Source organism: Bos javanicus, chromosome 11, assembly GCF_032452875.1.
Source record: "Bos javanicus breed banteng chromosome 11, ARS-OSU_banteng_1.0, whole genome shotgun sequence".
Lineage (NCBI taxonomy): Eukaryota > Metazoa > Chordata > Mammalia > Artiodactyla > Bovidae > Bos > Bos javanicus.
This window is the reverse complement of record NC_083878.1, coordinates 2,921,586-2,949,021: the sequence shown is the minus strand read 5'-3', so window position 1 is coordinate 2,949,021 and position 27,436 is coordinate 2,921,586. Positions and strand designations below refer to the sequence as shown.

Sequence of the window (27,436 nt, the reverse complement as noted above, 5' to 3'; positions counted from 1 at the left end):
GCAGCAAGGGAAAAACAACAAATAACACACAAGGGGATTCCCATAAGGATAACAGCTGATCTTTCAATAGAAACTCTTCAGGCCAGAAGGGAATGGCAGGACATACTTAAAGTGATGAAAGAGAAAAACCTACAAACCAGATTACTGTACCCAGCAAGGATCTCATTCAAATACGAAGGAAAAATCAAAAGCTTTACAGAAAACCAAAAGCTGAGAGAATTCAGCACCACCAAACCAGCTCTCCAACAAATGCTAAAGGATCTTCTCTAGACAGGAAACACAGAAAAGGTGTATAAGCTTGAACCCAAAACAACAAAGTAAATGGCAACGGGATCATATTTATCAGTAATTACCTTAAATGTAAATGGGTCGAACGCCCCAACCAAAAGACAAAGACTGGCTAAATGGATACAAAAACAAGACCCCTATATATGCTGTCTACAAGAGACCCACCTCAAAACAAGGGACACACAGACTCAAAGTGAAGATATTTCACGTAAATGGAGACCAAAAGAAAGCAGGAGTAGCAATACTCATATCAGATAAAACAGACTTTGAAATAAAGGCTGTGAAAAGAGACAACGAAGGACACTACATAATGATCAAAGGATCAATCCAAGAAGATAAAACAATTATAAATATACATGAACCCCACATCAGAGCACCAAAATATGTAAGGCAAATGCAAACAAGTATGAAAGGGGAAATTAACAGTAACACAGTAATAGTGGGAGACTTTAATACCCAACTCACACCAATGGATATATCAACTAAACATAAAATTAGCAAGGAAACACAAACTTTAAATGATACAATGAACCAGTTAGACCTAATTGATATCTATAGGACATTTTACCCCAAAGCAATGAATTTCACATTTTTCTCAAGTGCACACAGAACTTTCTCCAGGATAGATCACATCCTGGACCATAAATCTAGCCCTGGTAAATTCAAAAAATTGAAATCATTCCAAGCATCATTTCTGATCACAATGCAATAAGATTAGATGTCAACTGCAGGAAAAAAGCTATTAAAAATACAAACATATGAAGGCTAAACAACACGCTTCTGAATAACCAACAAATCACAGAAGAAATCAAAAAGGAAATCAAAATATGCATAGAAACAAATGAAAACAAAACAACCCAAAACCTAAGGGACTCAGTAAAAGCAGTGCTAAGGGGAAGGTTCATAGCAATACAAGCCTACCTCAAGAAACAGAAGAGAAATCAAATAAATAACCTAACTCTACACCTAAAGCAACTAGAAAAGGAAGAAATGAAGAACCCCAGGGTTAGTAGAAGGAAAGAAATCATAAACATTAGGGCAGAAATAAATGCAAAAGAAATAAAAGAGACCATAGCAAAAATCAACAAAGCTAAAAGCTGGTTCTTTGAGAAGATAAATAAAATAGACAAACCATTAGCCAGGCTCATCAAGAAACAAAGGGAGAAGAATCAAATCAACAAAATTAGATATGAAAATGGAGAAATCGCAACAGACAACAAAGAAATACAAAGGATCATAAGAGACTACTATCAGCAACTGTATGCCAATAAAATGGACAACTTGGAAGAAATGGACAAATTCTTAGAAAAGTATAACTTTCCAAAACTGAACCAGGAAGAAATAGAAAATCTTAACAGACCCATCACAAGCACGGAAATCAAAATTGTAATCAGAAATCTTCCAGCAAACAAAAGCCCAGGACCAGAAGGCTTCACAGCCGAATTCTACCAAAAATTTAGAGAAGAGCTAACACCTATCCTGCTCAAACTCTTCCAGAAAACTGCAGAGGGAGGTAAACTTCCAAACTCATTCTATGAGGCCACTATCACCCTAATACCAAAACCTGACAAAGATGCCACAAAAAAAGAAAACTACAGGCCAATATCACTGATGAACATAATCCTTAACAAAATCCTAGCAAACAGAATCCAACAACATATTAAAAAGATCATACACCATGACCAAGTGGGCTTTATCCCAGGAATGCAAGGATTCTTTAATATCCACAAATCAATGTAATACACTATGTTAACAAATTGAAAGATAAAAACCATGATTATCTGAACAGATGCAGAGGAAGCCTTTGACAAAATTTAACATCCATTTATAATAAAAACCCTCCAGAAAGCAGGAATAGAAGGAACATACCTCAACATAATAAAAGCTATATATGACAAACCCACAGCAAATATTATCCTCAATGGTGAAAAATTGAAAGCATTTCCCCTAAAGTCAGGAACAAGACAAGGGTGCCCACTCTCACCACTACTATTCAACATAGTTTTGGAAGTTTTGGCCACAGCAATCAGAGAAGAAAAAGAAATAAAAGGAATCCAGATTGGAAAAGAAGAAGTAAAACTCTCACTGTTTGCAGATGACATGATCCTTTACATGGAAAACCCTAAAGACTCCCCCAGAAAATTACTAGAGCTAATCAATGAATATAGTAAAGTTGCAGGATATAAAATTAACACACAAAAATCCCCTGCATTCCTATACACTGAGAAAACAGAAAGAGAAATTAAGGAAACAATTCCATTCACCATTGCAACGAAAAGAATAAAACACTTAGGAATAAATCTACCTAAAGAAACAAAAGACCTATATATAGAAAACTATGAAACACTGATGATAAAGTGCTTATAGTGCAGGTAGAAATAAAAAAAATTAAAAAAAAAAAAAAACCACTGATGATAGAAATCAAAGATGACACAAATAGATGGAGAAATGTATCATGTTCATGGATGGGAAGAATCACTATAGTGAAAATGAGTATTCTACCCAAAGCAATATATAGATTCAATGTAATCCCTATCAAGCTACCAATGGTATTTTTCAGAGAACTAGAACAAATAATTTCACAATTTGTATGAAAATACAATAAAACTTGAATAGCCAAAGCCATCTTGAGAAAGAAGAATGGAACTGGAGGAATCAACCTGCCTGACTTCAGACTATACTATAAAGCTATAGTCATCAAGACAGTATGGTACTGGCACAAAGACAGAAATATAGATCAATGGAACAAAATAGAAAGCCCAGAGACAAATCCACGCACCTAATGGCACCTTATCTTCGACAAAGGAGGCAAGAATATACAATGGAGAAAAGACAATCTCTTTAATAAGTGGTGCTGGGAAAACTGGTCAACCACTTGTAAAAGAATGAAACTAGAACACTTTCTAACACCATACACAAAAATAAACTCAAAATGGATTAAAGATCTGAATGTAAGACCAGAAACTATAAAACTCCTAGAGGAAAACATAGGCAAAACACTCTCTGACATAAATCACAGCAGGATCCTCTATGACCCACCTACCAGAGTAATGGAAATAAAAGCAACAATAAACAAAGGGGACCTAATTAAACTTAAAAGCTTTTGCACAATGAAGGAAACCATAAGCAAGGTGAAAAGACAGCCTTCAGAACTGGAGAAAATAACAGCAAACAAAGAAACTGACAAAGAATTAATCTCAAAAATATACAAGCAGCTCCTGCAGCTCAATTCCACAAAAATAAACGACCCAATGAAAAACTGGGCCAAAGAACTAAACAGACATTTTTCCAAAGAAGACATACAGATGGCTAGCAAACACATGAAAAGAGGCTCAACATCACTCATTATCAGAGAAATGCAAATCAAAACCACAATGAGGTACCATTTCACGCTGGTCAGAATGGCTGCTATCAAACAGTCTACAAGCAATAAATGCTGGAGAGGGTGTGGAGAAAAGGGAACCCTCTTACACTGTTGGTGGGAATGCAAACTAGTACAGCCACTATGGAGAACAGTGTGGAGATTCCTTAAAAAACTGGAAATAGAACTGGCATATAACCCAGCAATCCCACTACTGGGCATACACATTGAGGAAACCAGAATTGAGAGAGACACGTGTACCCCAATGTTCATCGCAGCACTGTTTACAACAGCTAGGACATGGAAGCAACCTAGATGTCCATCAGCAGACAAATGGATAAGAAAGCTGTGGTACATATACACTATGCAGTATTACTCAGCCATTAAAAAGAATACATTTGAATCAGTTCTAATGAGGTGGATGAAACTGAAGCCTATTATACAGAGTGAAGTAAGCCAGAAAGAAAAACACCAGTACTGTATACTAACACATATATATGGAATTTAGAAAGATGGTAACGATAACCCTGTATGTGAGACAGCAAAAGAGACACAGATGTGTAGAACAGTTTTTTGGACTCTGCGGGAGAAGGCAAGGGTAGGATGATTTGAGAAAATAGCATTGAAACATGTAGATTATCATATGTGAAACAGATCACCAGTCCAGGTTCGATGCATGAGACAGGGTGCTCAGGGCTGGTGCACTGGGATGACCCTGAGGGATGGGATGAGGAGGGAGGTGGAAAGGGGGTTCAGGATGGGGAACACATGTACACCCGTGGCAGATTCATGTCAATGTATGGCAAAAACCACTACAATAATGTAAAGTAACTAGCCTCCAATTAAAATAAATAAATTTTTTAAAAAGTTGAGAGCTGAAGAATCGATACTTTTAACTGTGGTGTTGGAGAAGACTCCTGAGAGTCCCTTGGATTGCAAAGAGATCAAAGCAATCAATTCTAAAGGAGAACAGTCCTGAATATTCATTGGAAGGACTGATGCTGGAGCTCCAATATTTTGGCCACCTGATGTGAAGATCTGACTCATTGGAAAAGACGCTGATGCTGAGAAAGACTGAAGGCAGGAAGATAAGGGGACGACAGAGGATGAGACGGTTGGATGGCATCACCGATTCAATGGACATGAGTTTGACTAAGCTCTGGGATTTGGTGATGGACAGGGAAGCCTGGTGTGCTGCAGTCCATGGGGTCGCAAAGAGTCAGACACGACTGAGGAACTGAACTGAACTGAACTACACCTCCATAAGTCTACACTCCTCCTGGAAACGTGTGCACAAAACAATCAGCTGTCACCTCAGGTCTGCACATTGACTGAGGGGCACCTCACCGGGGAAAGGGCCTCTTCCAGACTCTAAAGTTCCAGAACAAACCACAATCTGAAGAGAGAAAGGAATGGGGCCTGAAATGGTAACTGCCAAGATGCCAGGGCCTTCCGCCTCAGGGAATTCAGAGGGACCCCTGCCTCATACCCTTGGCAGAGAGACAAGAAGGGGACTGATTTCTAAAACCTCGGGCACCACGGAGGCTACAGTATGCTCTACGTTCATGAGCAGAGGAATGAAGAAGAGGGCTGGGTTAATGAGGACTTCAGTGAGGAAACACAAAGCTAGCTGCCAAAGGACTGCATTGCATAGGAGAAGCAGAGAGTTCAGGTGACACAGGAAAGATAAGGCTATCCTGCCCTGAGAATGGCCCTCACTGTCCACAGGAATCAGAAGGTCAAGGGGACCAAAGAGTCCTCCATTCAACCTCCACACTGTACCCCCACCCACTACCTTCTAGAAGGGGGCTCTCCAGAGCTGCCCCAAGGCCACCACCCCAGCCTGCACTGTGGCTGTCCCTCCCTACCAGCAACTTCCTACCAACATTTAGACCTAAGCCTACTGGACTCCCGCATACTAGAACCAAAGAGCAGGGCGTTCCTGGTGGTCCAGTGGTTAGCTAAGATCCACGCTTCTGGCCGCAGGGGCTGCAGTTCGATCCCTGGTCAGGGAACTAAGATCCCACATGCCACACAGCCGAATTAAATACATAAATAAAAACAGCAGAGGAAGGGGACATATGTAAAATTATAGCTGGAGTTACTGTACAGCAGAAACCAACACAACATTGTAAAACAATTTTCCTCTAATTAAGAATGTTTTAAAAGCTAATGAAGAAAAGGCGCGAAACCACCACCAGAGCAGAAGGCCTCCCGCCCTGCCGGGCCTCTCCGAGCCACCGCTCTCTAGTCTCCTTGGGCCGTCCTCCTTCACTGCTGGCCCCCACCCCGGCTTCCCCACGCCATGCCACAACTGCTCTTGCAAGGTCAAGGGTATCCTGGTTGTTGGATCCAAAGGACATGATGTAAGCCTCCTCTCCTGATCACTCTCCTTCCCTCAGCTTCCAGGACATTCCAGGGCCCTGGCTGTCCTCAGTACCCGTCCTCACTGCCCATCCACCCCTGCCCTGCTAGTGCCTCTCTTTCGGCGTTCTAGGATCACTCCCCAGGACCACCTCCCTACCGACATCCAGATCCTTCCCTCCTGCTTGAGACTTTCACTTGTGCTTCACTGCACATGGGCTGCTCCTAGCAACCCACGTCTCAGGCCACTGCACACAAATTCCAGTGTTCACAACAAACTCATCTGCCCGCCCCGGCCCCAACCCCCAAGCCCTCTCTTCCCTGCGTGTGCTCCGTCTCAGGGAAAGGCAGGGCCACCACCAAGCCAAACCCACCTTCATCCTCAGCTCCTCCTCCCGCCTCACAGCCCCTCTGCTGCTGGTGCTAAGTCGCTTCAGTCGTGTCCAACTCTGTGCAACCCCAGAGACGGCCGCCCACCAGGCTCCCCTGTCCCTGGGATTCTCCAGGCAAGAACACTGGAGTGGGTTGCCATTTCCTTCTCCAATGCATGAAAGTGAAAAGTGAAAGTGAAGTCACTCAGTCGTGTCCGACTCCTAGCGACCCCATGGACTGCAGCCTACCAGGCTCCTTGGTCCATGGGATTTTCCAGGCACGAGTACTGGAGTGGGTTGCCATTGCCTTCTCCCACAACCCCTCAGCAAACCACAAAATCCTAAGCCCACCTTCCAAGGCCTTCTTGGGTGTTCCTTTCTATGCTCACTGAGCACCCTTGTTCAGGCTACCATCACCTCACTGGGCCCCCCAACCACGGGGACCCCCCTACTCTGGTCTCCACACCAGTCAGTGATCTGTGGAAACCACTTAAACAGGGTGCTATGCTCTGCCTGCAGCCACCACCCTGGTGGTCAAGCCTGGCCTCAAGCTGAAAGATGGCAGGGGCAAGATGGTACCCTCCCCTGCTGACTCCAGGGCCAGGCCAGCTGGCCACACAGCCACGAGAACCACCACTGCCTCAGAAAATACCGTATTACTCAGAGATGGAGCATTTGCTCCTGGGAGGCTCTGCCTGCCGGGATCCCCGGCTCCTCTCCCCAGAGCAGGGCTGCATGGCTACATTCTGAGGAAACAAGTAGAAGTATCCAGAGATTCTCCAGTGCAGCAGCCAGAGCTGCCCATCAAAGTCTCCCACCCAATCCCGAGAAACAGAAGTAACAGTAACTGCCTAATTCTTTAAAACCCCAGCCTTTTGAAAGGATTAAAGTGTGCCCACTAGTGGCTGGCATGCTGCTGCTGCCGCTAAGTTGCTTCAGTCATGTCTGACTCTGTGCGGCCCCATAGACAGCAGCCCACCAGGCTCTGCGGTCCCTGGGATTCTCCAGGCAAGAACACTGGAGTGGGTTGCCATTTCCTTCTCCATTGCGTGAAAGTGAAAAGTGAAAGTGAAGCCGCTCAGTCACGACCGACTCATGGACTGTAGCCCACCAGGCTCCTCCATCCGTGGGATTTCCTAGGCAAGAGTACTGGAGTGCCTTGCCATTGCCTTCTCCAAGCGGCTGGCACACAGCAGTACTAATGGTCACTATGGCAGAGCTTTGCCTCCCTGCCCTGACAGTCCAGGGGCTCACAGGGAACCTCCTATGGGATCCTGGGACCTGGAGACTTCACAGATGTCAGGAAGTCATTATGAGGGGGCCTTGCTCACTTCTCGGCCTCAATTATGCAGTCTTTATGGTCAAGCTCATTCAGAGTCCACAAGTGTCCCCACAGAAGTTCAGGTGTGAGAAGCATGACCAAGCTCTGGGGAGGACCTCAAGCCCAATCACAGAGAGGGAGACTGCAGGGGAACCCGAACCTTCACAATGGGAGGGTCTCAGTTTTCACCTGAACGCAGGTGAAAGGAGAGGACAAAAATGTGGAGTTAAGAGAACTTGAGCCCTTACTTGGGTTATTGTTTTTTTTAAAGGAAGGGGAGACTGACTGGCCTCCATCAAGTTGCTTCTGGTTAAAGTGGAAGTTTCTTTCACACTACAGGAAGTAATGATCAATCATACCCTTTTCTGTAACCAGGAAGGCAATAGCCCATCACTGACCTTAACAACGACACGCTGGAAACATCACAGGTTCAGCTAATTTGGTATTACACATGTGCAAACAGCAGCGTCCAGGTATCTAGACTGTATACTCTATGTTCTTTCAGTTTGTATCCGAGTCTGGACCTGCCACAAAGCCCAAGCCCACAAAAATGACCCGGTAAAAAGCTGGAGAGTTAGTCAAGTACACATATCTCCCCAAACTGGGGGCCTGCCCGGAAAAGATTTTTGTTGTCTATAGTACTGTCATTTTCGGGACCAAAGGCAAGATCATTCGGAGCTAAAAAACCATCATCTTCATTAAAAGGCCGCGCAGAGGCCTCCCTGTCGTCCACCGGGTTGGGACCTTTCCCCAAGGCTTCCCTAAACCCCACTCTTTCTCTGGGGAGAGAGAGCTGACATTCGAGTCCCCTCCGCGATTCCCCAACAGTTACCTCGCTTGAACTCCTCCAGGACGGCGTCCAGCTTGGTGTCGTTGAAGACGAAGTGGAGTGGGTGATTGTAGAAGCGGGTGATGGTGCTGAGCGGCGTGCAGTCTTCCGGGTCCACGAAAGCCAAGTCCTTGAGGTAGAGCATGTCCACGATGTTGGAGCGCTCGTCCTCGTAAACAGGGATGCGCGTGTGGCCGCTCTGCATGATGCTGGCCAGAACGCCGAAGTCCAGCACGGTGCTGGCATCCAGCATGAAGCAGTCCTCGAGGGGCGTGAGCACGTCCTCCACTGTACGGCAGGGCAGCACACCCTTGCTGAGATCGCTGTAGGGGTCGCCGCCGCCGCGCGCCAGCTCCAGCACGCGCTCGCGCAGCCTCCCTGGCCGCGCCGCCAGCTCCAGCAGCTGGCCCACCGGCAGCGCCACGGGCAGGGTGAGCAGCACCGCCAAGCGGCTGAGGATCAGCGCGCGCGGGGCCAGTGCCAACGTCCAGCGCCCGCTCACGGCGGCCGGCACCACCTCGCCCACCAGGAACACGAGCCCCGCGCTGCCTAGCACGGCCGGCACGGCGCGCTGGCCGGCCGCGCGGTACAGCAGAACCGCCAGCGCCGCCTGCGCCAGGCTGGCCAGCAGCAGCAGCGCGCCCAGGGCGCAGCCCGCCCAGCGCCGTGCGGGCTCCAGGCGCCGCGCCGCCGCACGCTCCGCCTCCGAGCCGCTCTCGCGCAGCACCTGCACCTCGGCGGGCGCCAGCGCCAGTGCGCTCAGCTGCAGGCCCCGCGCCAGAGCCGCCAGCGCCAACAGCCCCGCCGCCCCCAGGCCCAGAGCCCAGGGCGGCGCCTCCTCCTCGGCTGCCGAGCCGCCCGGCTCCACACGCACGGCCAGCAGCGCCGAGTGCGGGCGCGCGGCCTCGGCGCGCAGGCGCAGCAGTGCGCGCCACTCGCCCGTGAGGGCTGCCGCCTCTTCGGCCGCCGAACCCCCCGGCTCCCCGCGCACCGCCAGCCGCACAGAGTGCGGGCGCGCGGCCTCGGCGCGCAGGCGCAGCAACGCACGCCACTCGCCCGTGGGGGCCGCCGCTTCGTCGGGCGCTGCGGCCGGCCCCCCCTCGGGGCAACCCGCCCCCTCAGGAGCCACCCAGGACCAGGAGCTGTTGGAGAAGCCCGAGCCGAAGAGGCGCAAGCGGAAGGTGGCCTCCGGCGCGGCCCGCACCTCCCCTTCGTGCGCCCACCCCGCGCCCGCCGCTCCGTCCTCCTCTAGACAGACGCCCAGCACTCGCGGGTCCGGCGCCGCCTCCCCGGCGGCATTGCCCAGGCAGAGTGCGGCGAGCAACCAGCCTAGCCGACCCGCCGCCGCCGCCGCCGCCGCCGCCATCGCCTGCTGCCCCCTCTCGGCCTCCCGCGCAGCCTACCTCTCCGCCTCCGCCGGGCCAATCGTCGCCAGCCCTGGAGTCTTTTCAGCCAATAGGCGGCGGGCGGAGGCGGGCCCCAGGGTCGGACTAGGCTGCGCCGGGGAGTAAACAAGCGGCGGCGCGATCCCGGGGCGGGCCGGGGGCGTGGGGCTCTCGGCCCTGTGGGCCTGGGCCGCCAAACCCGGAGGACGCTGGGCGGCGAGCTGGCCCGCTCTCCGCGGGGATCTAGTTCCCTTCGGCCGTCCCCAGCGCCGGGAGGCCAGGCCCGTACTCTGGGAAGTCCCTGGCTCGGGAATTGGGCCGCCGAGAGGAGTGGCGCTCCTGAAATTGCAGATAGAGAATTTAACGAAGGGAGATGGTCCGTTTTCCCAGACACCAACGACCCAAATCTCGAAGAGGGCTAAAAGAACCGACGACCGGGCGTCGGAAGCTAAAGCTTATTGAAAGTATTCCTTGATCGCGCGCGACTCTGCTATGGGTCTGGGACGTGACACACACTCAGTCCCTCCTTAGATGAACTTGCACCCCTGCCAGAGAGAACGAAGTACCTAAACACACGAAATCACTGCCTCATTGGATCCTCGCAGCTACTTCGTTATTAATACACTTTACCAGAGAAAAGTGAACACTACTCGGGCACGGATGATGGGTTCCAAAGCGATCAGCCTAATACCCTGTCGCCATCCCAGCCACACTAGGAGTTGGCATCTCTGTCAGGAATTACTGTATCTGGTCACTTCACTTCTAGCAGAGCATCCTTGGGAAAATAATTCCTAACGACCAACAGGAACTATTCAAGAGGATCCTCCCCGGATTGTTGTTTTAGAAGACTGTATGGTGCTTGACATTATGGAATGTTCCTCAACCTGTTATATGTGAACTTTGCCTGGTTGGAAGGAAATAGACAAGCTAACAAGACTTCTCTATAAATGTCCCGACAAAATGATTTTTTTTGTATTTTCTACATTTTTATGTATTTTCAACTTTCCTAACATAAGTAGAATGATAAGACCATCCATATGCGTGTCATTTAAAATGGTCTTTGCAAGGACTGTATAGAAACACATATGTTGTCATGAAAATACTATTAAAAAGCTTAGGCACTGCGGTCACAATTAAGTGAAATATACTTGTGTGGAAGGTAATGTACAAAAATTTGTAAACCTGTGGTGAGTGACCAACATAAGTATTGTCTGAAAAATTCCAGAATAAGCTGCCAGCAGAAGCAATTATGACCTTTGACCCTTTCCACCGGACTGGCATGCCTCTTTTGAAAAAATAATAATAGATTCAGTCCCTTTGGTTCACACTTCTGTCTCTAAGTCCAGATAAAAATGCTGACACAGATAGAATGGACAACAGCTTGAAATGAGCCACATGCCTGAAAAGTTAACCAGCAAAGAACAGTTCCAGAGGCAAGGTGGGAAAAACGCCCAGTACATCTACACAGGGCTCTGACCTCTGACAAGTTACTTTTCCTCTGGTCTCAGACTCCCTTGGAAAACAACCTTGTAACTTATTTTGGCAGGGAAACCTTTGGATAGAACAATCAGATCACACTTGGAAAACACAAATGATGATTTAAACCATGAGACCCAAAGGATCCAGCACAGGGCAAACAAAGTTGCCCATGAATGACTTTCTATGAACAGCACAGGTCCCACACCACTTTACCAGCTTCTGTCTTCCTTGGCTCTGCACCATTCTTTGGTCCATTATCACAGCATCGGTGGAGACACTTGTCACCAGACTTTCAGGTCCCCCATGGGTGATTTTCCTTTCTGGCCATTCAGCTCAAGACATTTCCATGTTTTATCGAAATATTCATTCTTGAGTTTTAAACCCAAAACTATCGTGTGTGACCCCTGACTGACTCCTCCTCCTCTCTCAAGTCTATATTCGTCACTTCCTCCAGCCAATTTTCCTCGACCATCTTTACTAGGTTCAGTCAAGGTTATAGGAGTAGCATGCTCCCCTCCAATAAAATCCGGTGCTTACCTTCTGGTAAGGCCCATTCATTCATTCATTCAACAAGTATTTCCTGCATCCGGTGCCTGCAGTGCACTGGGACTGCCAGTTGAAATAACAAATACCCTGACCTGTTGGAGCTTAAGCTCTAGTGTGAGGACAACAAAAAATACACAAATCCTTATTTTAATACCTGGCAGTTAAGTTCTACAGAGAAAAAAACAAGGCAAGATGAGGAAACGGATGGGGGGCCAAACTCTTTTGAGTGGTCTGATGGGGGAAGGCTTCTTCAAGGAGGTAGCATTTGAACAGAGGCTTAGATGAAGCAAGGGGTGAGCCTCACACAGATCTGGGAGAATGTTCCAGGTGGAGAAGATAGCCTGAAGGGTTGGTGGCATGTGGCATGTAGCAGAGGCTGAAATGTGTGTGGGGCAGATGGATGAAAGAAATTTATTCTTGCCCACCTATACACAGGACTCTGCCTTTGTTATTCCTTTTATCTGAAATGTTCTCTTTCCTTTCTGCCTACCCAATGCCTAACGTTCCCCCCAGTTCCCCTCTAAAGCAGGGTTCCTTGAGCCCCTGGCCTGGGTGCACTCGGTTACCCACCGGCTAGGCACCTGGGGGGCACTGTGGGCGTCTTCCCGATTGAAGCCTCCAGAGTGGATGCAGGGAGGTCCCTTCTAGGTGGGCTCTCCGGGGGTGGGCACTCCAACTTGGAGACCACAACCAGCCTCCAAGTCTGGACCGAGAGGCAACTGCTGTTCTTAGACGATGCGATCATAGTTTAAATGAAGCACCTTTCTCCTTTAGCCCCTAGAGGAGAGAGGAGGGGCAGTTTGTCCATTCCAGCTGTCCTTGGTCCTCTGGTTTCCATTTTACTGGATTCGTAACGGTGGCAGTTGAGCACACTTGCCGTACCGGTCTAGCAGCAGCTGGCACTCTCTAGCTCCTGTGACAACAGCCTTGATTATGTTTTGTATGTTACATGTCCGTTTCATTAATTTTAGTGCTAAACAATCCCAGGATGCTTAACTCTTGCCCTGTCATAGCCAAGCACAGCCACTTTGAGCTCTGCGACAAGTCCGGAGCTCAGGCCAACTGCAGGCTCACCAAGATTTATCCATATTTCATTTTTTTATTACCAATCAAAAATAAATTCCATATATCGTTTAGCAAATATTATCATTGTTTTGTGACAAAAGACACAAGAGTCATAACAACAAAACTCCCCGAGAGTCAAAACTCATAACAATGCCAAAATAAATCACAAAAATATACAAATTAAAATCTTATGCAAAATAAATACGAGTTATTTGCTACGGTGGCTGTGACTCGCCTACCCACATGGAGGCCTGCTGTTTGCGGAGGTCCCCCTTCCATGGGAAGACACGCAAGGCTGGGCCAGGTCCAGGGTACAGCTCAGCCCAGGAACCAGAGGCTGGAATAGGAAATGAGAAATTGCACTGGGAAGAGGAAGTCATCGGACCAGTAATATTTGGAAATAACCATGACCCTCTGCTGAAAGTGATTATAAATGGGGACAGGGAGAGGTGGGGAGGAAGGACCGTCTCTTGAGAGCATCTGTGTGTGCACAGAGGTAGCCGTGGAAGTGTGTGTACCTGCTCCATGGACTTCACACACAAACACTAGGTTCGGGCAGTGGATGGGCTCAGGCAGCACTCAGGCCCCAGGAAAACCGCACTGCAAGCCCCCATGTGGACGCGAAGAGCAAGCTGCTCCTGGAGAAAACTAAGGGGTTTCCCTGAACAGGGCACGAAGGTCTGGTGTCTTCCTTATGGCTGAGAACCCATAGGTGTCACCACCTTCTCTCCAGACTTGTAGGAATCACTTCTGTCACTGGGAAGGTCTGTTAAGCTGACCAGTATACTTGGTGTGAGGCATTTTCTGGTCATTGCCAACAGCGCACTTGGGGTTCCAGGTCTCACGGGTTGAGGAAAGAAGTGAATAAATAATATGTGGGAAGACCCGTCGAGGCTCCCTCGTCTGTTCCAGGCCCCCCAGCAAGTGTTCCACCCAACCAAAGGGTCAAAGTGGACTTTGGTCCCACAGCCTCCCCGTCAGTGGGAAGCCTACTGCTCAGGGAGATGGTGCAGGACTGCAGATGGGGCTGGGGCACTCAGGGTGCAGTACCACAGGCTTCAGCAAAGACTGGGATGACAGCTCACACTAGGATCTCACACGTGTGTAGGACGGGGCTGCTGGCTGGGTGCCTTCTAGGTGGAAACCTCCTTTCCCGGGTTCTGTAAGTGCGTGAACAAGGTCAGGTGAGCCTCAGCCACAGAGGAAAGGCCATGAAGAACCCACTTGGGTTGGCTTCCTACACATCCTCCTGACCTCAATCCCCAAGAGACACTGGGGTTTGGAATTAGAAGCAGGGAGTCTGAAAAGAAGGGCTTTGTAGGTCAGTAACGAGACTTGACTTTGGCTATGGGGTGGGAGGGGGATAAACTGATTGCTAACAATGTAGATGCTCATGACCAAGTTCCCTCCTGGCCCCGAAAAGAGCATCACAGGTAAGCCCCTCTAACACAGACACTCTCCCCACCTGGGGAAAACCTTTGGTGAAACTGAGGGCAGGGCCTGGGGAGCAGTCTGATTAGCAGTCTTAAAGGTGTGAGACCCTGCCCTAACACTTGGAGTCAGCCCCACGACAAGGGGAGAGCTGTCCAAAGGGGTGGATGTGAGGCAGATCGCAGGGACAGGGCTGAGAGTCCTCGGCCCAGCCCAACTCACCAGGAGACCCCATCAGCAGAGTTCTAGGAGGTTCCTGGGTCCAGCGATTAAGAGGAGGAGGCGTGCTCCTCTCCACAGTTGGAGTATCACCTCCCTGACCACGGTTCCCAGAAAAATCCCTTGGCCTCGGTGACGACAGGTGAGCCTCAGCATGCGTCCAGGCAGTTGTTCTCAGCGCTATTTGGTTCTTTGCTTCCTGGGAAGAACTGTCTTCTCTCCCAAGAAGAAATCTTCCTCCAGGAGGCCACGGCGGTGCCATCTCTGGAGGGCGTGGAAGAGGAGCAGGGAGAAGTGGCTCCCTGAGTCAGGGATGCAGCCAGGAGGTCACAACTGGGAGCACATTATGGCTATTGCTTCCCGGGGTGAGAAACCCTACCCCTTTTAAAGTTTTTGTGGGAAAAAAAATTGCTTTTAAATAAAGTTCCTTAACCCTGTCTTCCCTTCCCCCTATGATATTTAAAAAGAGGTGCAATGAGCTGAATTTAGAAGCGCTCCTGGTCGTCGGTATACTGCCCTGCAGTCCAGGGCTGTGCAGCTGCCACCTCCAAGCTGTTCAGAGGTCCCTGTCAGAGACCAGATCCCCCTCAGGCAGGGGACCCTCTGGCTGCTCAGTCAGACAGGGTAACTGTACCCCTTCCTGCCTAACAGGCTCCCTGTCTTCTTGTGGGCCCACTGGGGAGGCCCCCGCGGGGCTGGCGGGGGACCCCGGGCCCTCCTGTCAGATGGCGCTCTCGTGAGACGTTCTGTGCAGCAAGGAGTTGCGCTCATTCAGCAGGTTCGTGGTCTCGTCCACCGGCGGCGCCTCGGCCTTGTCAGCTGAGTTCTCGGTGCAGATGGCACACCCGTCCAGGGGGAACTGGGGGCAGTTCTCCATGCGTGAGGCCAGTAGCCCGTTCTGGTACTGTTGCCGGGTGATCTGCAGGGAGGTGGGCAGGGGTGGGGTGGTCACTGAGAGCAGGGTTGGGGGGCCAGGGAAACATGGCCGGGATGGAAGCTGAGTCCAGGAAAGAGGGCATGACCCAGGGCAGAGGGTATCAGAAGCCCCCTCCCGACCACAGAGTGAGAAACTAGAGTAGGAAGGACACACATCCCAGGTCCGGGCCCGCCATGCTGGGTGCGTGTGCTGTGTGCTAAGTCGCTTCAGTCGTGTCCGACTGTTTGCGACCCCATGGACTGTAGCCGGCCAGGCTCCTCTGTCCATGGGATTCTCCAGGCAAGAATACTGGAGTGGGTTGCCACGCCCTCCTCCAGGGGATCTTCCCAACCCAGGGATGGAACCCAGGTCTCTTGTGTTTCGGGCACTGGCAGGGGGTTCTTTACCACTAGCCACACCTGGGAAGCTATCCATGCTGGGTGTGGTGGATCAAAGAAGCTGTCGGTGGCCTGGAGGCAGAAGAGGGGCTGCCCCAGGCAGAGGGCTATGGGGAGTGCTCACCTTAATGTACTGGAGGTCCATGAGTGCCCGCACGCTGAAGTCAGAGATGTACTGGCCCAGGATCGAGCTGCCAAACTGGTTGCTGCTGCCTGCCAAGGGCACGGTGCTCGCCGTCTCTGAGCGGTCTGGGTAGCTGAGGGAGGCCGAGCGGCTGAGGGCCGTGGGGTGCGATGGGGAGCGGTCTGTGGCGGGACAGAGACTGTGAGGCCAGCGGCCAGCCTGGCGCCCCGCACAGCCTCCTGTCCAACTGCGTCCCTCAGACGCCAGGGCAGTGGAGCCCTCATTGGAAACGGGAAGGAGTTCTTGGGTGCAAACAAAGCCCTTACTGCATGGTCTGACTTCATCAGAGCAAACGAGTTAGTTTGTTTAGAAGTGTTGTGCAGTAAGTATCCAAAAGTCTACCCGAACAGAGAACAAAACAGAAAACAAAAACCTGAGACGCAGAAAGTCTATGTCTACAGAAGCTCTCATTTCCCGGACAGCTAACGAGGCAGGGGCAGCACAAAGATGGCCCGAGTGTGGCAGATAACATCTCAATGACCACTTCTGTCAAGGGATGTAAACTGCACACTTTTAAACTATATGAAGATGAAGAACCTACAGTTTGCACTCTTTCACCATACATACAGACACCCCCAACGTGACATCCTGTTCATATCTCAAAATGCTTGTAAGAGCTCAAAAGTGTGTTCCATGAGACTTGTGTGTGGAACAGTCCTGCCTGTGTCTGCTGAGCCCAGCCAGTCTGGCAGGGGGATGGAGGCAGCAGACTCTTCTCACAGGAACCTGGAGGCCCCAGAGCTCCAGCTTCCCACGCTGGGGTGTCTGGACACTGGTCCCAGTCTCCGTCCCAGGAGGCAGAGCCCTGGGGTAGCTATAGCAGTGCCTCTTCCCATCACTAGGGGCAGAACAGGCTTCACTCAGCTGATAGTAACCAGGAAAGGGCAATGACTCAACTTCCAATGAGGAAGGAACCAGCTCCTTATTTTGCAAAAGGAAGGGCACACACATTATTGTACCTCATTAGCTCATATTTTGGGGGAACATTCAGAGAACAATGAAATCCAGAAGTTAATTGTGAAGGCATGCTGGCTTGTTTTAAACAAACAGGTAGTGCACTAAGCTGATCTGCTGAGTTAACTACTACCTTACTAATGACTCAGTTAACTATTCTAACAAACAGCCCAGTGAAAAAAGCAACCACTGAGTCTGGGTGACTGACTGAACCAAATGAGACTGAATTCAGTAATACTCCACATCTGAATGCATTCATAAAACTAGGAACACACAGTCTGGTTATTCTATGACGGGTAGCATACAGCAGCAGTCCCCAGCCTTTTTGGCACCAGGGGCCAGTTCCATGCAAAACAATTTTTCCGTGGACCGGGGTGAGGGGGGATGGTTTTGGGGCAATTCCAGCACATGACATTTCTTGTGCACTTTATTTCTATTATTACTACATCGGCTCCACCTCAGATTATCAGGCATTAGATCCCGGGGGTTGGGGACCCCTGGTATATAAACACTAGAGAACCACGTGCATCTATCACTCATTCAAACCTAAGTAACACCTGGAAGTTCAATATTTCTTACTGTTTAACATTAATTATTGGGATGACAGAATGCTTTTAATTAATGCTTATTAGCACTCCAGAGACAGGAAGTGAATTTAAACCAACATACATTAGTCACATGGTATGTTAAAACAGAGGTCCTAGAAATTTAAAAAATATGAAGGTTTGTTTCTGAATAATGAAATTATGATACTTAATTTTCTTAGGATTTTTCCTACTTTTCTAATTTTCTAAATAAGCTATGTTACTATTAAAACAAACCCAAAAATGTAACAAAAAAGAAAACCACAGTAATTTTGACTTGGTAATTCCATTTCTTTAAAAAATATTCTAAGGACATATCTTAAATACAGAAGAAGTTTTTCCATAAAGAGGTCATATCATGCCATTATTTAGAATACAGACCCCCATGAACATGCATAAGGGGAAGTAACAAACGAAGGCATCTCTGCTTAGTGAGACCCTGCATAGCTCTAACTAGAAAGCTTATGGAAAAGTGTCTTGGTTCCCATATTAGGTAAAGACATTAGGATTCAAGCCATGTGTGTGTCAACCCCGCCATCTATGAGACAGGAGCAAGTGCAGGAGAGGAGAGGGAGGCTGAGGGGCTGGCCAGTGAAGGCCAACACAGTCCACTCTGTTCTCATCAGGCAGCCTCCTGCTCAAAGGCCACTTGTCACAGCCAAAAGTTGGCTGCGTCTGAATGGGACCAGTGACTGCTAAGTCATCCTTCTACTTTTTTAAGATAATTCGTTTGTTTTTTTTAAGTGTGCTTTCGTATATTTAGGAAGGAAAGTAGCCCAACTGTATGAACATCAATGGGAAACAGGAGCCTGAAGCGATAGGTTTCTAGGACGGCCAGGGTCCCGGGAGCTGCTTTAAGCTATGCACTGAAACTGGAGCTCAGAGACACTCGCCATGCTCCTCACCCCCGGGCTCAGCAGCCCAGGCCACGGGTCTGCCATCAGGACCTCTGCTGCCCCAGTGTACGTGGGATACGGGGATCCCATGAACTGAATGATGCTGGGGCCAACACGGTTCCCGCCAACCCTGGTTCAGCGCTCAGGAGTGTGACCTGTGGAAGGCCAGAAACAGCACAGGCCTTTGGCCTTTTCCCGAATACTTCCTGGTTTGACTATAATAGAGAAAGTACAAGTAGTAATTGAGCTTTAGCTAAACATTTTATATCAATTCTCTTGCCTACTGTGGCCAACAATTCTTAAGAAGTGGGCATATGTCTTGTTCCCGTTTCACAGGAGGAAATCAATACTCAGAGACGGTCAGTCAGCTACCAGAACCATTCAGCCAGTCTTGGCGGAGACGCCACTCAACTAGGGCAGTTTGAGTGGCCGCACTTCTAACTCCCAGAGGCTGCCTCCCCATGGCTGGTGGACACCATTTCAGCCACAGAATAAAAAAGCAAAGCTTGTGAGGAAAGGTGGGAAGTTTTTTTTAGAGAAAGTTGCATGTGTGTGTGCTCAGTCGCTTCAGTCTTGTCTGACTCTTTGCAACCCTATGGACTGTAGCCCACCAGGCTCCTCGGTCCTTGGGACTCTCCAGGCAAGAATACTGAGAGGTGACAAGTCATCCTGCTGAAGTCTGTGTGGCCCTGAGCAGCAGGGCTCACCTGGCCTGGCCAGGAACAGCCTTTCACTCCCAGCCTGTCACCTGAGGTTGTATGTAGGTGTGCACGAGTCTTCTCAAAGACTGAAGGGCCTTCGGGGAAATGCTTCCAGGACCTGGGCCAAGGGACACAGTAACACAGAACCCCAGGTCAAGCAGAACCAACGCTTGTCAGGCTGGCCCACACATGTGAACAGGTGGGGTGCTGGGAGGAGGGGCAGAGGTGGCCCCACTGCCTGCTGGGAGAGGTTAATGCAGCAGCAGGATGCAGGCTCAGGCGACAGGAGGCAGTGCAAATTTTCTAGCCATGCCTTGTTACCTGAGAGCCAGGAGAGCAGGGAGTTCCGCTTGCCAGGCGGACACCCAACCAGGGTGGAAGGTACTGGAGCAAAAGAGGAGAAGGTCAGTGATGGGTGGGGTGGACACAGAGCCACAGGAGAAGCAGACCTGCTGGAGCCAGGCTGCCTTGAGCAGAGAGGGGGCACTGGCTCTGATGGGGAGGGTGCTCAGAGCCCACTAATGAGCCCTGATCAGAGAAAGGTGGAGGCTGGCGGAGTGAGCCCAGAGTTCTCACAGTGAACACAGAGCCCCCAGAAGTCATCTCCCCTCCCTTCCGGCCACTGCAAGTGGAAAGCAGGGGCCTCCAGGTCAAGACAGGGCCCAGGCCCCCAACCCGGCTCTGAGGCATCGCTGCAGAGAAAGAGCGCTTAGAGGAACGTCCTGTGATGGTGTGCCCTGCTTTAGAAGTCTTTCCCAAGCTAGATGGTAAGAGGTCCTCCTGGGAGGGGCAGAGACGTTCTCCCCAGGCCTGGGGCACCTGGGCAGGGGCACCTGTTCCCAAACCCGGCTCTGGAGCCTTGTTTCCCATCCCCCTCCCTACAGGTGCCTGCTCATGCCGGTAGATGAGCCGAACTGTGTCAGAACGCATGTGTGCCCGGCCGCCCACACGGGGGTTGTCTTTGTCAAAGGAGAGCAGCAGGCATAGCGTGGAAGCGCCCCTCCCACTACCACGCACAGCTCAGCACCAAAGCAGACTTCCCCTCTCCAGCCTGCAGAACCCGTGGCTGCTCTCAAGGCTTGGAGGCATCACACCACTAGCGAGATGCCAAGTTGGGTGACACGTGGGCCTTGTCTGCAGGGCGCCCACTCCAGCCACAAGGCCCCTCTGGTAACAGGAGCCTGAGCCACCTAACACTGGGGAAGCAAAGGGCACTGGGGTGGCAAGAGAGGCCTTCTCAGAGGCTGCCCAGTCCTTTCTCTGTCCCCGAGCTCCTTTACTCCATTAGAACTGACTCTTAACCAAGAGGCGGTGGCTCAGCCCCTTTACTGCATGGCCAACAGGCCCTGGCCTGGCCCCCAACCACAGGTGCCTCGGATTCCTCACCCCATCCGACTCCCCTGGCCCAGTCTTCACTAGTGAGGCCACACAGCCTCCTTCCACCTGCCTCTCTCTCAACTGTTCTCCACCGTCATGGCCACGGTGGCCTGCCTGCCCAGCTCGCCCATTCTGCTGGTGTAGGTCCCCCTGCTCACAGGCCACTAACGACCTCCTGCTTCGTATCATGAGCGAACACCATCGACTTCCTGGGCCTCCCTGACACACACCCACCAGCTCCCTTGTCTCCTCCAGGCTGGTCTCACCATCTCAGAACGCACTCTCAACTCCCCTCCAGGCTCTGCTCAGAATCCCCTTCCCATCTCCTCCCTCCACCCTCAGACCCCTGTCCCCATGGACAAATCATTTCTCCAGCCTACCTCCTCAAAGCCCGGGCCCTCACTGGCCTCCCCTCCCTGAAGGCACCTGGGCTATGAGCCTGTAGACGGCCCCAGGTTCCGGGGGAGCAGCCCGCCCATATCCCGACCCCTCCAGGCGTGCTGGGGGTGGCCCAACAACTCACCAGGGGCCGAGGACAGGGCCATGGTCCCATAGTAGGAGAAGGCACCCGTCTCAAACTTCATGTTCTCCTTCCCGGCCTCTACCTCCACCTTCCCCTGAAAGAGCAAGGGTCATGGTCACAGACTGAGAGGAGAACACCACCAGGGAGAAAAGCCTGAGGCGCAAGGGAGGAGCGAGGCGTGGGTGGGCGCAGACCCTGCGGAGGCGCTGAGACCGGGAGACCGCGAGGAGGCCAAGGGGGGCCTCGGGAGGAGGATGGGCAGTGGGGGGTGGGCAGAGGGCAGGCGAGGGGGCAGCACGGGCACGGGGGGGCAGACCCACCTGCAAGATGAGGATGAAGTAGTCGGCCGGCTTGTTGCGAGTGTACAGGTAATGACGGATGTAGTACTTGTTGTGCTCGTCAAACTTGAGCTCCTGGATGACGTCTGGGTACTTGAGCAGCCGCAGCAGGATCTTCTCTGATACCAGAGAGGGGCTGAACTGGGGGACCTCTGAGGGAGGAGAGAGGAGAGTTTCACAGGCCAGGCGGCACCTGGGGCTCGGTCACACCTGCACTGGACAGCTCCTCGTTGCCTGGCCCGGCCTCCCTGGGGCGGGCAGGGGTGCAGCCTCGGCTCCGGCCTCAGTAGACATGAAGCTGTCTGCCTGCTGTAACCATGGCTCCTGCACTAATAGAACACGACCTCAGACGCGTTCCTTCACCTGAGTCTGAGGTTCTTCATCTGTAAAATGGGGATCTAAAACGTCATGGCGTCACTGCTTGCTGAAATGGGATAACAGACGTAAGACACTGAGCCACGCGCCTGCCGTGTGGGAAGTGCCTGGTACACGTGACTAGTGCTATTGTCAGAGTCCACAGCATCAGTATCCTGGCAGAGAAATCACAGGATCACAGCTTCAGCAAGTGAGGGTGGGAAGGAAGTCAAGAGTGAGGGGAGAGGACAGGGCAGGCAGGCATGCTCCCATTTAATCACCGAGGTCTCCAAGGGAGATATGAATCAGGGGTGAGAAGAGAGAAAAATGACTGACTGGGAGGTCAGGTCCCGTGGGACCCGGCAGATGCAGGCGGAGGAGAGGTAGAGAGATGAGAACAGAGCAGGATCCAGGGGCTTGGAGAGGATGAGCGGGCAGGGCTGCAGGTACACCCACCGGGAGGCGGCATGTGGAAGGGCCTTCTCCCTCCTCAATGGGGAACCTGGTGCCCACCTCCCATCCTCCCAGCACAAAACTTCCAAAACAAACCCGGACGCTTCCTGGAAGTTTGCAGCAGCAACTCATTAACAGGGAAAATAAACTGCAGGGATTGTCAGGGGTGGGGGCGGATGCAGGGACAACACCCCGCCCCCTTCCAGAGGCAGGCAAGCTTGCCCGGGCCCTTCATCTGCCGCAGCCCTCTGGGGAGGAGAAGCCAGGATGTCTCCCTCCATGGCTATGTTCTGCCCCTACCTGAAGGGCCCCCCTCTTGCTCTTACCTGTGGACAGGAAGCGATGAGCAGCCAGAAGTAGCTGAGGTGAAATTTTCACCTTGAGTTCATTGTCAGCATCTTTGAAGGCTGAGAAGTCGCGCTTGTTCTTCTCAGAGACCCGTTTCCGGCTTCGGTTGTCAGCTGCAAGAGAGAATCTGAAACTGAGGCCAGCGTCCTGCAAGGACTCGGGAACAGACTAGAGCCCATCCGCCGGCTCCCAGCTGAGCGGGGCCTCTTTCCACCAGAAGCAGCAGCAGCAGCATCTGGACCGAGACACGAAGGCCGGGAGGAAGCATGGCCCTGCCTCACACTTGGCCTTCCCACCCCAGGACAGCAGGGGTCCATCTAAGCGAGCCAGGTGGGGCAGGGAACTCACTGTACATATCAGACTCGTCCAGGATCTCGGACTTGATGATCTCCTCGATGACGTCCTCCAGGGTGACCAGGCCCAGCACCTCGTAGAAGGGGTCACCTTCCCCCTCGTTGTTCACCTTCTGCACGATGGCCAGGTGGGACTTCCCTGAGGAGAAAATGTAATGAGTTGGAGAAGCAGAGAGACTATTCCTGAGACTCCTCGAGCAAAATATTAACACATTTGGGGTCACGAGTCCTGAAGCTGTTGCTGGAAACGGATATTGCTTTTAAAGAAAGGGAAACCAAAAATATCTTTTAATTTAGGACCATGTGTTTAAATAGAATGAAGACGGCAAGTCCCTGCTTGGTGTGGTGTATCAGGGGCTCCTGGAAGGGGAGAGCCCCACCCTGACAACCTGCAGACACAGACAGCATCTGTCAGAGCCCTGTGTGCGCCGGGGGACACGGGGCTCCCCGGGGGGCCTCCAGGGCCACCCACATTCCTTCAGTGCCCCTTGGCAAAACGCCTCTTCGTGTACCCAGGAGCCATGATCCTGCCCAAGGCAAGGCTCTCAGTTCCCAAAGCCATTAACAAATTAGCCCAGGCTATAATTAGGCCAGGCGGGTACTATAATTAGAGGAGGGCCACCCTTGAACCCAAAACAAGAGAAAGTTAGGAGGCAGAGGGTGGGGTGGAAGGACCCCCCACAAAGCCGGGTGGAGGGGCAAGGCTCCCCAGGCCTTCTGGGGCCCCACGCGTCTCGCAGGTCCTGAGCCCCGGCAAGTGACAATGGCAGGGCCTAGCCCGCCCTCTGGGTTGAAAGGGACTGTGTGCCCCCCACACAGGGACACGGGTCTGGAAGGGCCTAAGGGGAAAAGAGCCGGAGGGCAGTGAAGGTCAAGTCAGGCGTGCCGCTCAGCTTCCCCTTCATGACCCTATCGTAGCCGTGACTCTGCACCATGTCCCTGGAGGAGGTTCTCCAGGTCTCCAGGGTCCCTGGGAAGCCCAGCCCCAGGACGCATCTTCACAACTCCCACAGGCCTTGGAGGGGGAACAGAGAAGTGCCACTTCCTGTGACTGGCATTTTATAAAATAAAGCCAAAAATCACAGAGTATACCACATGTGATGGGGGAAGTATTGCCCCTTCTATGAAACTTTTCCACAATGTGCCAGTCACTGTGGTACACTGATTTCCACTTGTGGTCAAACAAGGGCTTCCCAGGAGGCACAAGTAGTAAAGAACCCACCTGCCAATGCAACAGACATAGAGATGCAGTTTCAATCCCTGGGTCAGGAAGATCCCCTGGAATCCCCTGGAATGGCAACCCACTCCAGTATTCTTGCCTAGGATATCCCATGGACAGAGGAGCCTGGCAGGCTACAGTTTATAGAGTCACAAAGGGTGGGACACAACTGAAGCAGCTTAGCACGCATGCACATGGTCAAATAATTCTCAGCACCTTGCCAGGCAGAACCATGGCTAGACTCGATCAAAATTTCCCGAGGATCTTGAGAGATGAGCCAGCAAGAGCTTGGCCAAGGTCCTCTGTAGGCGGCGGCCAGTCAGGGACCTGAGCCTAGGGTCAAGTTCCCAGCCTCTTGACCTGCCGGATGCCCTCTGGAGACAGAAGCAATGTCCCCAGGGGCCTGGGGCAGCCAGTTAAACTATGTCATGGGGTGGGGAGGGGAGCCAGGATTAAAGCAAGGCAGCTCTTAGCACTTTCTGACCGACACGCCCTAATTAAGCCTGGCAGTACCCAGTGTTGGGGAGACACACAGGTCCTCACAGGCACTCTGTCTGTTGGGCAGGTCGGTCACTCATTTCAGCAGGCCAAACTGGCAGTATGTCTCAAAATTCAGGGTCCCTAACCTTGGATCTGGAAATTTCAGGGGTAGGAACTTTTTCTATGGGTGTAAATTTCAAAATGCAGAAAAAGCAAAAGGGTTCATCAGAACATTCAACAATCTCAAACCTCAAGGGCAATGGATGGGGAGGGAGGTGGGAGGGAGGGTCAGGATGGGGAACACATGTACACCAATGGCTGATTCATGCGAATGTATGGCAAAAACCACCACAATACTGTAAAGTCATTAGCCTCCAATTAAAATTTAAAAATTAATTAATTTTTTTAAAAAAGGCAACGGAGCAGGGGCTACTGCCGCTCTGGGGAGAATGTGGCAGAGCGGGATGGACCAAGCATGGAAGGAAGCCCTGGTAAGACTGCAAGGGGACAGGATGCATGGCGCCGTCTGCAGACCCAGGGGATGGGGGTGCTAAGCTGCCCTGTCACTGTCGGGGGCGCTAACGATGGTCACCTCTGCGGGTATTTGGAGTTTGAGGGAGGGCCTCAGTACCCTTCTATATTGTTCTACTTGCTGGGCATGTTTCACTTCTACAGCGTTTTTTTTTTTTTTAACTGAGAAAAAAATAAAGGGGAGAAACAAATTAAAGGGGAAAAAGGGAAAGTGGTGAGAGAGGGTAGACAAGGACCCTCCATGCCTAACCCCTACCGCAGACTAAGCCCCGGGAGCAGGTGGGTGTCGGATATGGCTCAGTTAGAGGGGTCCCTGCTCACAGCCTAGAAGTCGGAGCCCCTGGAGAGAAAGGACAGTTCCAGTAATCTGAGGAAAAGTCTTCCCCTCCGACTGATGACTGCAGCCATGAAATTAAAAGACTCTTGCTCCCTGGAAGAAAAGCTATAACAAACCTAGACAGCATATTAAAAACCAGAGACATCACTTTGCCGACAAAGGTCCATACGGTCAAAGCTATGCTTTTTCCAGTAGTTATGTACGGATGTGAGAACTGGACCATAAAGAAGACTGAGCACTGAAGAATTGATGCTTTTGAACTGTGGTGTTGGAGAAGACTTTTGACAGTCCCTTAGACAGCAAGGAGATCTCACCAGTCTATCCTAAAGGAAACCAGTCCTGAAGCTGATGCTGAAGCTCCAATCTTTTGGCCACCTGATGGGAAGAGCTGACTCATTCGAAAAGACTCTGATGCTGGGAGGGATTGGAGGCAGAGGAGAAGGGGATGACAGAAGATGAGATGGCTGGATGGCATCACTGATTCGGTGGACATGAGTTTGAGTGAACTCCGGGAGTTGTTGATGGACAGGGAGGCCTGGCGTGCTGCGATTCATGGGGTCGCAAAGAGTCGGACACGACTGAGAGGCTGAACTGGACTGAGGTACCCTGTAGGTGAGCGGACCTGGGGCACCGCCCTCGGCCAGCCCTGCCCTGTAGGCTAAGAGCCTGGAGCCCTGGCGCCAACTGTGGCTGGCCAGGTGGGGCCCCGACACAGAGGTCACCCTCTGCTGACCCGAGTATGGACCCTGGGCTGTGTTTTGCCTTTTTCCTAACTTATCTGTCTCCAGAGAGGCCATTCTTCGGTCTTAGCAGAACCTTCTCCCCTGGCCAGAAAACCTCCCTTGCCCAGGTCACCAATGACCTCCAATGGTGGCGTCTCATTCCCAGGAGACCTGCCCAGGCTACAGTTTCTGAGCAACTCTCTCCCTCCTCCTGGAAACCCTCCCTCCCCTCGGCTTCCAGGCACAGCTCTCCTGGTGCTCCTCTGACCCCAGGGCTGCTTCTCCTTCCTGAGAAGAGTCCCGGGGCTCAGTCCTTGCCCCTGGCCCTTGCCTCACGACTTTAAATACAAACTATACATCAAGGCATCTCCAACAACTGTTTGCAGCCCTCTCCTGCGCCCTCTAGACTCACATCCAGCTGCTGGCTGACAGCTAGCTCCACATGGATGTCTAATATTGGGGTTTTCCTGTAAGATGTTATGGAAAAAAACCTGAATCAACTTTTTGGCCAACCCAATATCTTGACCTTGACTCGGTCAACCTCCTGCCCCAGACCTGTGGAAGCGGATGGGGCCTGGGGGAATAAACTGCTTCCACTACTTCACTACCCTTCTACATCCAGCCAGTTCGGCAGATACCATCAGCTCTGCCTGCAACAGACACCCAGAATCCAACCGCTTCTGGGAGCCTCCACTGCTACTGCCACATGCTGCTGTTGCTGTTTAGTCGTTGAGTTATGTCCGACTCTCTGTGACCCCATGGACTGCAGCCCACCAGGCTCCTCCGTCCATGGGATTCTCCAGGCAAGAATACTGGAGTGGGTTGCCATGCCCTCCTCCAGGGGATCTTTCCAACCCAGGGATGGAACCTGGGTCTCCTGCATGGCAGGCGGATTCTTCACTGTCTGAGCCACCAGGGAAGCCCAACAACACTGGAGTGGGTAGCCATGCCCTCCTCCAGGGGATTTTCCCAACCAGACAAGGAACCCAGGTCTCCCGCATGGCAGGCAAATTCTTTACCGTCTTGAGTATGCTGAGCCACGGGCATCTCCTCTCACCCAAAGAGCGAGATCCTAAGTCTTCATCCTGGACCTGAGTCTATTCTCCACA

The 27,436-nt window shown here is 51.5% G+C and overlaps 2 protein-coding genes across 7 annotated transcripts in view; both read right to left on the bottom strand.

Moving 5' to 3' along the window:
- CNNM3 (cyclin and CBS domain divalent metal cation transport mediator 3) overlaps positions 1-11,956 on the bottom strand; it is a 35,486-nt gene extending 23,530 nt beyond the window's left edge. For 3 of the 5 annotated variants that reach the window (XR_009739262.1, XM_061431546.1, XM_061431549.1), the window contains exon 1: positions 8,538-11,954. Coding sequence is in view for 4 of the 5 variants with exons in the window: in XM_061431546.1 (XP_061287530.1) it covers positions 8,538-9,900 (1,363 nt within the window). In the remaining variant the exon portion in view is untranslated. Of the gene's footprint in view, positions 1-8,537 lie in introns of all 5 variants that reach the window. The other 2 variants (XM_061431547.1, XM_061431548.1) reach the window with 2 other exon arrangements.
- Positions 11,957-13,023: 1,067 nt separating this feature from the next.
- Positions 13,024-27,436, bottom strand: part of CNNM4 (cyclin and CBS domain divalent metal cation transport mediator 4) — a 37,308-nt gene continuing 22,895 nt past the window's right edge. The window contains exons 2-8 of one of the 2 annotated variants that reach the window (XM_061431544.1): positions 23,034-23,177; positions 22,664-22,798; positions 21,513-21,682; positions 21,193-21,286; positions 19,614-19,676; positions 16,098-16,279; positions 13,024-15,578 (exon numbers count right to left, since the gene is read on the bottom strand). In XM_061431544.1, the coding sequence (XP_061287528.1) occupies positions 15,381-15,578; positions 16,098-16,279; positions 19,614-19,676; positions 21,193-21,286; positions 21,513-21,682; positions 22,664-22,798; positions 23,034-23,177 (986 nt within the window). In that variant the 3' untranslated portion in view covers positions 13,024-15,380. The remainder of the gene's footprint in view (positions 15,579-16,097; positions 16,280-19,613; positions 19,677-21,192; positions 21,287-21,512; positions 21,683-22,663; positions 22,799-23,033; positions 23,178-27,436) is intronic. The other variant, XM_061431545.1, reaches the window with a different exon arrangement.